Source organism: Equus asinus, chromosome 20 (assembly GCF_041296235.1).
Source record: "Equus asinus isolate D_3611 breed Donkey chromosome 20, EquAss-T2T_v2, whole genome shotgun sequence".
Taxonomy (NCBI): domain Eukaryota; kingdom Metazoa; phylum Chordata; class Mammalia; order Perissodactyla; family Equidae; genus Equus; species Equus asinus.
The window spans coordinates 45,849,771-45,863,486 of record NC_091809.1 but is presented as its reverse complement, the minus strand read 5'-3'; the positions used below and the strand labels follow the sequence as shown (position 1 = coordinate 45,863,486).

The window sequence follows — 13,716 nt, the reverse complement described above, 5'->3', positions numbered from 1 at the left end:
TGATGACTTCCAAACTACTTACAGGCTGGAACAGATACCAAAAACCTCCTGTGATATTGTGATTTATAAGAAATATATATTTTGTCATTCAGATGACCAAAATATATTTCTCATATCCTTGATCTTGGTCCACAATTCCTGACTAACAGATCCCCAAACCCTTGGAATTTCCTAAGTATTGAGAGTGCTAAAAAGTGACTTTTGTTATGTTAATGAATCGACTTTCGAACCGCACTTAAGGATGGGAGCTTGTCACAAGAGACCCAGCCATGTGATTAGAGGTTTGGAACTCTCAGTCCCTCCCCAACCTCTGGAGAGGAGAGAGGTGCTGGAGGTTGAATCAATTGCCAATGGCCAATGGCTTAGTCAACCGTGACTGTATAGTGGAGCCTCCATAAAAACCCAAAAGGACGGTTCATCAGCCCATTTTCCAGAAAGTGTCTATGTGGGGGAACCAGAACGATTCCATGTGCCACCATGCCAGGGCCCAAGCTCCGTGATGACAGAGGCTCCTTTGTTCAGGACCTCGCCTTATGTTTCTCTTCATCTGGCTGTTGATCCGTAGCCTTTATTATCCTTTGTAATAAATCAGTAACCTAGTGAGTAAATGAGTTTTCTTGAGTTCTGTGAGTCAATATAGCAAATTAATCAAATCAGAGGAGGGGTTGTGGGGACTCTGATGTATAGCCAGTCAGCCAGAAGTATAGGTGACAACCTAAAATTGTGATTGGCATCCTAAGTCTGAGGGGGTCATTGGACTCTCCAGTTTCTAGCCCATCAATCAGAAGCACAGGTGACAACCTGGGCTTGTGACCGGCATCTAAAGTGGAGGGTGGTCTTGTAGGACTGAGCCCTTTACCTGTGGAGTCTGATTCTATCTCCAGGTAGATAGTGTCGGAATTGAGTTGAATTCTCAGACCCCTGCTGGTGTCCGAGAACTGCCTCTTGGTGTGGGCAAGGCTCCACATACACATGTTTGAATTGGGTCCAGGAACCCTTGGCACCCTCATTTGGTTCTTTTTTTATAATTTCTATCTCTTTATTGATATTCTTTATTTGATGCCACATTGTCGTCATACTTTTCTTCACTTCTTTAAGCACGGGTTAGTTCTTTGAACATATTTATAATGGTCACATTGAAGTTTTTTTCTTTTAAATCTGACATTTGGTCACTCAGGCATTTCTCTTTTTTACCTTGTTTTTTTTGGTGTATGTATCATTCTTCCTTGTGTCTTTGCATGTCTCATAATTTTTTGTTGGAAAATGATCATTTTGGATAATATATTGTAGCAAATCTGAGTACTGGCTCCCCCGCTCCAACCAGGGCTTGTTATTGTCATTTGCTTGTTTATTTGTGGAGTGACTGGCTGCATTAATTAGTGAAGTCTATGTCCCTCCCTTAGTGTTATGCCTATGGTGTCTCTCCAGCTTTGGTCATGCCCACAGTCACCCTGGGATGACAGTGGTCCTGGCAGATCTTTCTTCCTCTCTTATCTGAGCGCACTCAGCTGATAAGATAACTGTCAGCTAGTGTTCAACTGTTTTCAAAAGGACCCAAGGGCATAAAATGCTCTAAACTAATACATTCAGATTTGGACTCATTTGAAGGGATAGTTCAGGAGGTCAGTAACTAAGACTCGTTCTGACCCTAGTTCCCTGCCCTCCCTCATGGCACTTGGGGCCCATTGTAGCCGGGGACTCAGGGGTGGGTGATTTTCAGTATTTGTGAGCGTCTAAGAAGAAAAATAAAGCATTTGGGAGGCGAGGTTATGGGGGGCATTGGGCGGGGTATATGGGGTAGGAGGGCTAGGTCTTGGGAGTCCAGGTTGTGGAGCCCACCGGGCTGGGCTATGTGGGGTAGGAGGGCTAGGTCTTCCTCACTAAGCAGGATCTCCACCTTGTTAAATGTTCCAGGCGGGACCCAGGGCCCAACCCATGACCTCCAGGTCCCTACCCTGCCTCCACCTGACGATGACTGAGGACTGGCTGGGGGCATAGGAGGGCATGGAGTCTCCAGGGATGGAGGATGAAGAGGCAGGAGAAGGTAGGGACTCAGGTAGAGGTTTAATGAGGCAGGAGCTGGAGCCAGAGGAGGAAGTGAGGGCAGACGGGCCGTCACTGTGGCAGGAGGCTGAGCAGGAGGCTAAGTAGAAGGGCAGCTGCGAGGCAGTGAGGCTCCAGGAAAACTGTCCAAGTGCCTGAGCTCAGCCAGTCACCATAGCGGTCCAGGAGCATGAGGACCACTCCGTTGGTCCAGCCAAACCCTTCCTGGAGAGAGGATGGCCAGTGAGGCAAGACCTCAGGGGAAGGCCTCAAGTCCTTTGAGAGGCTGTGGGATGTTCACCCAGAGGTTCCGGCCCCGCCTAGCCCCTGGGGTACCAAGGAGCACCAGTCAGGCTCCTGCCTGTGGGCCCACATCCAGGGGAGGAATCTGAGGCCCAGAGAGGGGAGGTCACGGTCAGTTGTGGGTCAGCAGAGCCCATAGCTCCCTGGAGGATGTTGGCCCACTCACCTGAACTTCGTACTCCCCTCCACCCCCTGGCTGTCCACCGTTGCTGATGTCATACTGGGGACAAGAGGATGGGCTTTAAGGTCAGGTGCTACCTCCAGCCTGCCCACCACAGCCCTCTCGGGGAAGCAAGAAATGGGAGCCCCTTTGGGAGAAGCTGCTCTGGGCTGCAGCTCCGATCCTTGCAGTGCCCAAGAATGGCCACCGGGCGCCGCCCCGTCCCTGGCTGTGCTGGGCCTGGGCTTTGCAAGCCTGACAGTTCCCCATGTCACCTGGGGAGGAGCCCCTGTGGGACTGGGCTCCGGGCCAGCTCACCTTCTCATACATAGCTGATGTATTGGAGTAGACATCAAAGTTGGTTCGGATCCAATTCTGGGCCAGCTGGAAAGCCACTTCCTGGGCCCGAGGTGAAGGAGACTTGGCCAGACCTAGACCCCACCCCAGGCAGGACCCTGAATCTCCAGAGCCCCCATCCCAGGGGGAGCAGAGGCCTGAGCCTCACTCTCCTCCAGGAGGGAGAGAGGCCTGGGCCCTAAGACCTCCCTCCTGGCGCCATGGGCCACTTGTTCTTAATCCAGGGCCCGGGTTTGGAGGGAGAGGGGAGGGCTTATTCCTCTGACAGGTGGGGTGGATGTAAATGTTTGCTGAGTGGGAGGCCCAGAGAGCAGAGAGGTCAGAGAAAGGCCCCCGCATCCTCTGTTCCTGCCTCCCCAGGACCAGGGAGGCTGACCCTCTATAGTCACAGGGGTAAAGCCCTGGGATGGGCCCCATCCCTGCCTCCTACCTCTGATGACCAGGTCCTGCAGGGGGGCCCAGGCATTGGGCAAGTCCCACTGCTGGCCTGTCTTCTGGAGAGAGGTCGGGATCCCATAGTGGTAGGTCAGGATCTGGCTGTCCTAGAAGGTTCCAGACATTGCTGTGACTATGGGTGGGGGCTGGATAGGGAGCCAGGAGGCTGGGCCCTCCTGAAGCCAGACGTTGCTTTCCTTGGCCTTCTCTTCTTGGCTCACAACTGCCCCCTGGTGGCTGCAGGGAGACCTGCAGGCTAAGCACCTGGGGTGGAGCAGGAGGCGGTGGCTGCCACTTGCCGGAGGTCACTGCTGGGAGTCAGGGAGAGAGTGGGCGGTCCTGCCCCCAGTGTACCAGTCCACCCTGCTGCCCAGATCACCTCCAGGTATTTCAGAGCTTTGTCCACATCACCCGGGTCAGAGAAGCAGCCGGCCCAGAGCGGAGGGAGGTTGAATGGGTAAAATCACAGGTCTTTCCGGGATCAAGGTAGTAGTGAAACCAGATACATTTCTCCTTATCAAACAGGAAGGCCTCCAGGGTGGCCAAGTGCTGTTTCTGCACATTTCAGTACTTCATACCTTTGGAGTCATTCTCTGGGGTGGCACTGGGTTTAGATGCAATAACCACGGCCCCTAACCTTTGACCCTACAGAAGCTCTCTAGAGAGAACTTCTGAGGGGGAGGAGATGGACGTCCACTTCTAACTCCTCACCTCCTCCCTGAAGCCCGTCCCAGCCTCCCCCAGGCAAACCTGGCCTGTCCTGCCACCTCTGGGCTGCCCAATCCTGCCCCTTACACCAGTGGTAATAGTTCATTCGTCTGCTGGGCTCTCTTTTCCCAGAGCAACTCCAACTGGGGCCAGGCTTCTGCTCAGGAATGCTAATTGCTACTGCTGACTGTAGCCAAGCCCTGGGATCAGCACAGTCTGTTAGGCACTTTCTCTCCTTTGTCTGAGGCTCAGAGAGGGCAGCCATTTGCCCAAGGCTGTACAGCACCTCTTCTCCAGCCCAGGCCCGAGGGCTCTGGCACCGGCAGGCACAGAGTGGTGCTCCGGACTCCCTCTCTACCTTGGGCTGCTTCCTCACCAGCCCTGCAGGAACAAATCCAAGTCCCGTTCCACTGTTCCCTTCAAAATAACTGAGACAGGCTGACCTCTCTCCCCCTACAGAACCAGGAGGGAATGAACAGAGAAATACCTGATGTGGACACACAGCAAACCCCACTCTGGTCTTACAATTGCTCTCCCTCAGCCATGTTCATCCACATCTGCCTCACTGGGAAAGGGTTGGGGATTCTGTCCACACCTCCCCAGAGAATGGGGGCCCTGAGTCTCTGGGCCTGGCTTGGGGGTGGCAGCAGAGATTCGGGGGGGCAAGGGGAGCTGGAAGGAATGGTCCCCCACCTGGGTGCTAATAAAGGCTGCTGCTCAGTGAGGACCTTCCGGGTGCCAGGCTGAGTGGTGGGGGCTCCTATACACCATTACCCTTAGCCAGGACTCCAGAGACCGGCACGTTGGGGACGAGCAGACCAGGCTCTCAGTGGCTCAGGCCTTGACCAAAGCCACATGGCTAGCAGCAGAAGAGTCAGAACTCAAGCAGCTGCTGGGCTCCAAAGCCCACAGCTGCCAGCCCCAGCCTCCTCCAGCCTCTACTCCGTGGGGGTTCTAGGCCCCCTGTGCCCTCTCTCCTGACTCCAGGTGAAGCCAGAGGTCCTCAGCCACCCTGAGCAGTTCTCTCTGATCTACTCAGAACACCCCTTCATTGTGCCTGGTGGGCACTTTGTCGAGTTCTGCTACTGGTGAGCAGCCAGGGGCCACAGGGGCAGCAGTGGTGGGGAACCCAGGACCAGCACGGTGTCCTGGGCAGGACGGGGCGCCCTCGCGTGGCCTGGGTATGCAGGTCAGAGGGAGCTGTGAGGAGATGCCTGAGCTGTCCCTTCCCCCAGGGACTCCTACTGGGTGATGGAGGGTCTGCTCCTCTCTGAGATGCCCGAGACAGTGAAGGGCATGCTGCAGAACTTCCTGGACCTGGTGCAAACGTAAGAGGGGGCCGGGCACCTCAAGGCCGGGGTGGAGGAGAAGCAGGTGCCGTGGGCTTGGAGCTGGACCTGCCTGGGCTCTGGCGGCTGGGCAGACGCATCTCAGCAGGCCTGCTTCTTGGCAGCTACGGACATGTCCCCAACGGGGCCCGCGTGTACTACCTGCAGCGGAGCCAGCCCCCACTCCTGACCCTCATGATGGACCGCTACGTGACTCACACCAATGACACCGCCTTCCTACGGTGGGCACCCCTGCCTGTGCTGCCCTGCGGCCCCCCAGACCTGAGCCCTCCCAGGGTGGGACTGGGGCGGTGTGCCTGGGCTGAAGTGATGCTGGCTCCACCTCAGGGACAACATTGAGACCCTCGCCTTGGAGGTGGACTTCTGGGCTGAGAACAGGAGCATCTCTGTGAGCTCGGGTGGAAAGAGCTATGTCCTGAATCGCTATTATGTCCCTTCCAGGTGAGGAAGTTTCCTGACAGCCTCCCAATGTCCTGTCTATTCACTCTGGTTTGAGTGTCTGAGGACGTCCCTGAGCAGGAGGGTGAGTGACAGGCCCACCTCTCAGATGGTGACACTGAGGGGGTTTGGACCTGTGTTCTCAGGAAAGGAGTATCAATCTGTGCTCTGGGGGCAGTGTGGCCCCAGGCTGGCACACCTGTTTCCCAGCTCCATCCCACTGGGCCAGGCCACATAAAGACCATATACAGGCTGCAGAGGAGACTTGTCCAAAGTGAAGGAGGTGGTGGTGAGGCAGGACAGCATGCCCTTTGTTGCATTATCATTCTCCTGGAGGTCAAGTCTCTGCTCTGGGGCATCCCTGGGCCAGGAAAGACCCCAGAGTGCAAAAGGAGCAGGCAGGACACCACTGGGATTGGGGGCCGGGGCCTGCAGTAGGGGAGAGCTCTGACCTGGCAAGAGGAGGGGAGGAGCGGACACAGAGGAGGGCTGACTACCATGGGCTTGCTTCTCTGCAGCTTGGCCACCAGCCTGCACACCGCAGCGCTGCCCCCTCCTCCCAAGGCAAGGCCCACCCCCTGGCCAGGGCCTGGAGCAAGACAAGTAAACCTCAGATCCCCTCCCCCTACACCCCTGCACAAACCACAGCCACCTGTGGATCAAAAACACCTCTTTTTTTTTTAAACCCTCAGTTGTCTGAAAGATGTGCATGGTTGGGGCGGAGGCTGAGTCAGGAAAGCCGCCTGTAGATACAGGGGGGTCTCCTGAGCACTCGCTCTAAGACTTTGCACGTTTCTGCATTTCTGCACGTGGCAGCAATTTTTGCAAAAAGGGTGTGGAGGGTGCATCTGGGCCAGGCACCAGCCTGCTGCAGCTGCTTGTGGCTGCCTCTGCCCACCCAGGCTGCCCGAACTCTCGTTCTCACCTCAACCACTGTGACTTCCTCTCCCCGTGGGAACAGGGCACAGGTCAGTGGCTCCTGCCATCCCAGATTACTGAGCATCTCCCTGCCAGGACAGGAGTTCCACTGCCACACCCCAGTGTCAGCAAAATTCAGATGCTCCCAGGTGCCCTCAAGTCACCTACCCTTTCTCCAGCACAGGCCTGCAATCAACGAGATTAGCAATGTTTGTAAATCTCCATGAGTTGTTTTAAATCAGAACTGGGTCCCAGGAGACCCCAACTGAGGTCTTGACTATGCCATTGCAGGCTGTGTGCCCTTGGGCAACTCACTCTGCATTCCAGGTCATTTGTGTGTAAATTGAAGGCTTTACTGTTAGGGGCTAGAAACTCCAATTCCAGTACACAAATAAGCTGTGAAACAAATTGTGAAATAAATTGGGGTAAGGGAACTAACAGTGCTGGGGGGTGATGCGTGGGGGGCCAGTCTTGTGGGGTGATGATGATGGGGGTAAACTGGAAGCACTCTTCTGTGTAAAGAGGGTCTCCACTTTAGAAGATGGTGACCTAGGAAAGGTGGGTCCTTATTTGCTAGATTTTCTGATTTTTCAAAGCAAGGTGGAAATCCATATTTTTATGTGAGAGATCCCAGTTTTTAAGTGTCTCAATGTCCCAAATTCTGACTGTCAACCCAGGAGTGATTCTTACGTGCATGTGAGGAGGGGTCACGAAGAGACCTGACCCCACTACAGGGCCTCACCTTCTCCCGGAAGCGTTCAGGGCCCTGCCCTCGAATGAGAACTCAGCCTGCTATGTTGATTCGCAATTATCTGATGCCGCTTGACATTGAGAGACTCTGTGCATACTGAGATCCTTAATGTGCAGTGATCTCTTACACAGCAAAAAGCACACTGTATGCTTGGGAAAACTCTGCAGAATAACCGAGGATGGTCAGGAAACCCAATGCTCTGTTGATTCTTCTCTGGATCTGGATCAGGCCTCGGCCCACAGGGACGAGGCCCCGGCTGCCCCAGGTGTCCATGCCCCGATCTTCTTGGATGTGCTTGCCACATCTCACCACTCAGCTTATCTCCCTGATCTTTCTTAGCACATTTACAAGCAGGTGTGTCATGGGCGGGAAAAACAGCGCTTTAAAATATTTATTCAGCTTTGATTTCGCCGTGAAGCTGCAGGCCGTGTAGGGGGAGGACTGCAAAGGGGACCCCGGGAGACAGCTCGGCCGTGTCTTAGACCTTGTAGTTCAGCTCTGGGCCAAAAGTTACAGCCTCACCCACCAAAAGCCCCAAGACTCACTGGACCCACCATCTTTGGAAGGCAGCTGGCGGGGGCTTCTCATTAGCCCGACTCCAAAGTATTTTTTTGAGGAAGAACTACTAGTTTCCTTCTAGTAAGTGTCTATTCTTAGGGTAACGACGTGACCAGCTTTAAAAATAAAGCTGATTTCCTAGGTTCCCCTGAAGTTAGGGGTGTCTGGGGACCCAGTTCTGACAAAAGGGATGTAAGCAGAAGTCACTGGAAGAGGCTCCTGGGAAAGCTCCTTAAAGGGGAAGGACTCAGCTGCTTTGCTCGTTACCCTTTGCCCTTCCCCCTCCTTCCTGGCATGAGCACAGACGAAGTACTTGGAACTGCAGAAGCCACCTTGCAATCGCGAGGCAATGAACCTGAGGCTGAAAACCACATGCTTAAGATGGCAGAGAAGACAGATGGAGAGAGACTGGGTCCTCAATGGCACCTTAGTGTCACGACAGCCCTGGGCTCCTCTTATATGAGAAAAACAAACCTCTTAGTTGTTTAAGCCATTGTTTTTCGGATTTCTGTCACTTTGGGCTGAATGGGGTCTCTAACAGGTCCTTCTTCTGAGGCCTTCTGGTCAGTACCTCACCCTTCACTCCTGTTACATGTCCGGCTGTATTCTAATGTTCCGGTAACACTGTGGTGCACCTTCCTGCCTGGCCTAACCTCAGGCCAGCTCTGGGTGTGAGGGGCAGATCAATCGATTTATCTACCTACCTACCTATAGCTATCTAGCTAGCTAGCTATATTTCTGGTTATGCTGAGCACCTGCATCGACTACCTTCCTGCCAGCCTTGTCGCGTGGACGTCAACTCAAGGCCCGGTTGGACTTCTCATCAGCCCCAGTGCAAACAGTTCCCAGAATCTCCACGGGCAGCGAGGCCAGCATGGTGTGTGACTGCCGACTGGAAAGTCACACTTTGGCTTCTGGGGTGCTGGCAATGTTCTATTTCATGCTCTGATTGCAAGATGTCTGCTTTCCAATGATCTGTTAAACTGCCGTACGTGTTTTACGCTCTTTCCTGCATTGTGCTACCATTCATTTGAAAGTTTTACAGAGGAGGCCATCAGCCTGCTTGGTGTGGCCCATTTGGACGGGAGGGAAGGGGCCGGAGCGCAGCAGCAGCCTGAAGAGCCAGTGCGATGCGGCCCGGAGCGCAGGGCAGGCGGCGGCCGCTCTGACTGATCCTGGGATCTGACACGAAGCCGCCAGCCGTTCTTACTCTCAGAATAGTGTGCACCTGCAGATAAGCAGTTTCTATTGTGGTGAGAAGTAGTTAAAAAAACAAATAAGAGGGCAGGCGAGGAACAGCTCGTCTCTAACGTGGCAGCCCTTCCCTGTTGTGAAACTACTGGCTCGGTCTAACACACCCACTCACTTTCCTCAATCAGTGCTGCGTGCAAGTGCGGGAACTCGGGGCCTCGGGGCACCTGTGCGAACCACAGGGTGTGGGCCTGCAACCCCCGCCCCACACCCTTGGACTCCTGAAGCCAAGGCTGCCTCTGAGTTGGGGTCTCAGAGACATGGACCCTCGTTCTGCCACATTAGGTCTCCATGAGTGCTGGCAAGTCATGTGACCTCTTTGAGCCTCAGTTTCCTCATTTGTGAAGTAGGGATAATCTCTCTTCTAGATGGCTGTAAGAATTAGAGATGATGGGTTTTATTTTTGCAGATAGTCAACCAAGGGTAGTGCCTGTTTTGTTAACAGATAGCGGTGCCCAAGTCAACTCCATTCCAGTAGCTGAGGGCCAGGGGAAGGACTTGTCAGCCAATCATCGGAAGGCTGCTCCTCCTGGGCCCTTCTGTTTGAACCTTGCATGGTGCAAATCTGTGGCCTGAGATGGGGTAGCAGCTCCCACCTGAGCATTACCTCCAAGAATAACTGGTGGTCAGACAAGCAAAGACTCGCCTCAAGGCAACAGAGTGCTGTCCCGTGGGGCCTCACCATGGTCTGGATGGAGTCCGGACGAGCCTCTTGGCTCAGCCATCTGCATGAGAGTGAAGCGGGACAAGAGGGACTGCTGAGCAAGCCAAACCACAGAGGCTCAGCTCAGCACAGGGGAACGGAGAGCCTTGTCAGAAACATGGGGACCCATTGCAGCAGCCATGTCTGGCTCAGACTCAGGTGGGAAGGGGGTTCTCGTTCCTCATGGAGAAGGAGGGGACTTTGGTAGGTGACGGTGAGCGGGAACGCTGACCACCTTCCTCACAGCCCTGTCAGTGTGGAAGTCAATTCCAGACCCCGGACTTGCTGGAGCAAACGCTCCCTGCACACCCCTCGCACAGCGACGCCAGCATGGTGTGACACTGCTCACTGGAACGTATCGCTTCCAGGTTTGCCTGTAGAGGGCAGCCTTCAGTGCCCACAGCTCACACGGGCAGCTTGGATTCCAGCCGGTTTCTCTGCCCCTGCGCTCCTGGGGATTCTTGCAAGAAGGATGTGGTTTGGTCAGCCTGGAGAAGGGGGGCCTGGAAAGATCTTCTGACATCACAAGTTCCAGGCTCTGCTCCAGACTTGGCAAATAAGTGGAGGCTGCTCAGGCGACGTGAGGAGGGGCCATCGGTACGTGCGGTGCAGACAGGGCTATGGCGTGATTCCTACTTACCAGCCGTGCATAATATCTTGTTCGTTCAGATTGTGAAAAACTCAAAGCATATTGAAAAGTTTAGAGTATAATGATAAGAAACATAAGGGTGCCTACCACCTCGCTTTGTCCTATTTTCTTGACATTTTATTTTCAGAATTGAACCATAAGAGGTCCAACTGAAACATCCTGTCTACCCTTCCCGCTTGCATTCCTGCCCCTCCCAGGTGGAACTGCTCCCCGGAATTTTCAGTTCACCATTCCCACGAATGTCTTTACACTTTGGCTGTGTGTATCTACAAACTATGCATAGTATTGCTTTGCATCTTATTTTTAACTGTGGTAAAATATATATAACATAAAGTTTACCATTTTCACCATTTTTAAGTGTAGAGTTCAATGGTATTTAAGTACACTCACGATGTTGCACAACCATCACCACTGTCCATCTGCAGAACTTTTCATCTTCTAAAACTGAAATTCCATGCCCAGTAATCAATGACTCCCCTCTTCTCCCCTCCCCACATTGGCAACCACCATTCTACTTCCTGCCTCTGTGGATTTATGGTTTTTCGTATAAGTGAAATTATACAGTATTTCTCCTTTTGTGTCTGGTTTATTTCACCTAGCACAGTGTGAGTTCATCTATGTGGTATCATGTGTCAGAACTTCCTTCCTTTGAAAGGCTGAGTAATATTCCATTGTACGTATTCACCATATTTTGCTTGTCCATTCACCCATTGATGGACACTTGGGTTGTCTCCTCCTCTTGGCTATAGTGAATAATGCTGCTATGAACATGAGTGTACAAATATCTGTTCAAGCATTTGCTTTCAATTCTTCTGGGTCTATACCCAGAAGTGGAATTGCTAGATTGTATGGTAAGTCTATGTTTAATTTTTTGAGGAACCACCATGCTGCTTTCATCTTTTAAAATCTGATATACAGAGTATTGTTCTGTATCATTTGCAATTTTCTGCCTTTTTTTTTTTGGTGCTGATATGTTTCTGAGATTTAGGCATATTGAGATGCGGATCTAATCTGAGAATCAACGTCTTTTCACTTATAACTTTAAGTATTGTTATTATTTGGACTTATTTTCGCCATCTTATTTTGGTAGGTTTTTTTGTTTGTTTGTTCCCCTTCCTGTGTTTTCTACACCTATCAAATTTATTTTCCTGGTTTTATTCATTCATTTGTTTTCTTGGAAATTATAGATTTCATTCCTATTCTTTAGTGCTTATCTCTACACCTTTTCACATGCACACTGACTTTAATCAGAAACTCGATTGTCCCTGACGGAGGAAGGGCCTTTGGGGTGCTTCAGCTCTGATCCCCCCTCCGCCTGCCGTGTTGTCATCCAGCACTTTCCGTCGCCCTTGTCTTCATTCCCCCAATCCACCAGCATCGCTGCTGGAGTTTCCACAATCAGTGCTTGATTCCAAATCCCGCGGGCTCACCGACTTGTTTGTTCTCCATTGCCTTTACATCTCACTTCTTCTGACTTCAGTTTCCTTTCTCTTAACATAAATGTGTTACCAGCTCCGACACCAATGATATATTATGGTAAACTCTCTCAATCTTCATCTGCAAAGGTCTTCATTCCCTTTCACTCATTGTGGTGGATTGTCACACAAAGATGGCCACCAACAGTTTTGTCCATCTCTCTAATGTACACACCATCTTCCCCTTGAGGGAAGGAGTTTATTCTACCCACTTAAATGTGGGCTGACCTTGTGACTTGCTTCGACCAATAGAATTTGCAAGTGACACCGTGCCAGGTCCAGGCTGAGGTCTTAGGAGGACTGGAAGATTCTACTCACCCTCTTGGGAGAGTTTCACCATGAAACTAAGTCCAACTGCCCCACTGGAGAGAAGGAGGGCCTGGAAGATGAAGGACGACAAAAGAAGAGGAGGCCCAGCCAGTCACCAGCCCTCCCAGTCCCTTCAGCTGAGGCACCGCACATGTGAGTGAAGCCATCTTGGATCCTTCAGTCCCAGCTGGGCCACGTCAACCAAAACACCACATGGAATATAGATGAGCTGTCCCCACGAGCCCTGCCAAATTGTAGAATTGTGAGCAAATGAATGGTGGTGCTTATCTAACTCCACTAAATTTTGGAGAGGTTTACTATGCAGCGGTAGATAACTGAAACACTGTTGAGTGAATTATTTTTTGTGAGCACTTTGAATTTAGAATCCCACTGACTTCTGTCATCTAGTGCTACTGTTGAGAAGTCTGCTTTCTAATTGTTTCCTTTGTCAGGTTACTTTCTTTTTAAATTGAGATATAATTGGCATATAATGTTATATTAGTTTCAGGTGTTCATCATAATGATTTGATATTTATATATATTGTAAAATGGTCACTATGATATGTCTAGTTAACATCTGTCACCATACATAGTTACAACATTTTTTTTCTTGTGATGAGAACTTTTAAGATTTACTCACTTAGCAACTTTCAAATACAGAATACAGTATCATTAACTATAGTCACTGTACTGTACATTACATTCCCAGGACTTATTTATTTTATCACTGGAAGTTTGTACCATTTGACTCTCTTCCACTCATTTTGCCCACCACACTCCCCCCACCTCTGGTAACCACAAGTCTGATCTCTTTTTCTAGGAGTTTGGGGTTTTTTTTAGGTTCCACATATAAGTGAGATCATTCAGTATTTGTCTTTTTTTGTCTGACATTTCACTTAGCATGATATCCTCAAAGTCCATCCATGTTGTCACAAATGGTAAGATTTCCTTCTTTTTTATGGCTGAATAATATTCCATTGTATATATCTATACAACATTTTCTTTACCCATGCATCCATTGATGGATACTTAGGTTGCTTCCATATCTTGGCTATTGCAAGTAATACTGCAATTAACATGGGTTTTGAGCTAGTGTTTTCATTTTCTTTGGATAAATACCCTGAAGTGGAATAGCTGGATCATATTATACTTCTATTTTCAATTTTTTGAGAAACCTCTATATTGTTTTCCTTATTGGCTATACCAATTTACATTCCCACCAGCAGTGCATAAGGGTTCCCTTCTCTCTACATCCTTGCCAACACTTGTTGTTTCTTGTCTTTTTGATAATAGCCATTCTAACAGGTGG

General features: G+C 51.0%; 1 protein-coding gene and 1 long non-coding RNA gene across 2 annotated transcripts; one reads left to right on the top strand and one right to left on the bottom strand.

Moving 5' to 3' along the window:
* Positions 1-1,777: 1,777 nt before the first annotated feature.
* LOC123278949 (uncharacterized) lies at positions 1,778-3,742 on the bottom strand. The gene is made up of 3 exons (XR_011496035.1): positions 3,294-3,742; positions 2,825-2,937; positions 1,778-2,566 (listed from the first exon to the last, which is right to left on the bottom strand). It is a non-coding gene; the product is annotated as an uncharacterized lncRNA (long non-coding RNA).
* A 1,053-nt stretch (positions 3,743-4,795) lies between these two features.
* On the top strand, positions 4,796-5,815 carry LOC139041073 (trehalase-like). The gene is made up of 3 exons (XM_070489928.1): positions 4,796-5,334; positions 5,460-5,576; positions 5,683-5,815. Exons 1-3 carry the CDS (start codon positions 5,258-5,260, stop codon positions 5,798-5,800), a joined length of 312 nt encoding a protein of 103 aa, XP_070346029.1. The 5' UTR covers positions 4,796-5,257; the 3' UTR covers positions 5,801-5,815.
* Positions 5,816-13,716: the final 7,901 nt, after the last annotated feature.

What these genes read in the sequence shown, in the direction of transcription:
- LOC139041073 (XM_070489928.1), top strand. Translation starts at nt 5,258, where the DNA reads ATGGAGGGTCTGCTCCTCTCTGAGATGCCCGAGACAGTGAAGGGCATG. An exon ending in TTCCTGGACCTGGTGCAAAC is followed by an intron (nt 5,335 to 5,459) that starts GTAAGAGGGGGC and finishes GCTTCTTGGCAG; the next exon opens with CTACGGACATGTCCCCAACG. An exon ending in AATGACACCGCCTTCCTACG is followed by an intron (nt 5,577 to 5,682) that starts GTGGGCACCCCT and finishes GCTCCACCTCAG; the next exon opens with GGACAACATTGAGACCCTCG.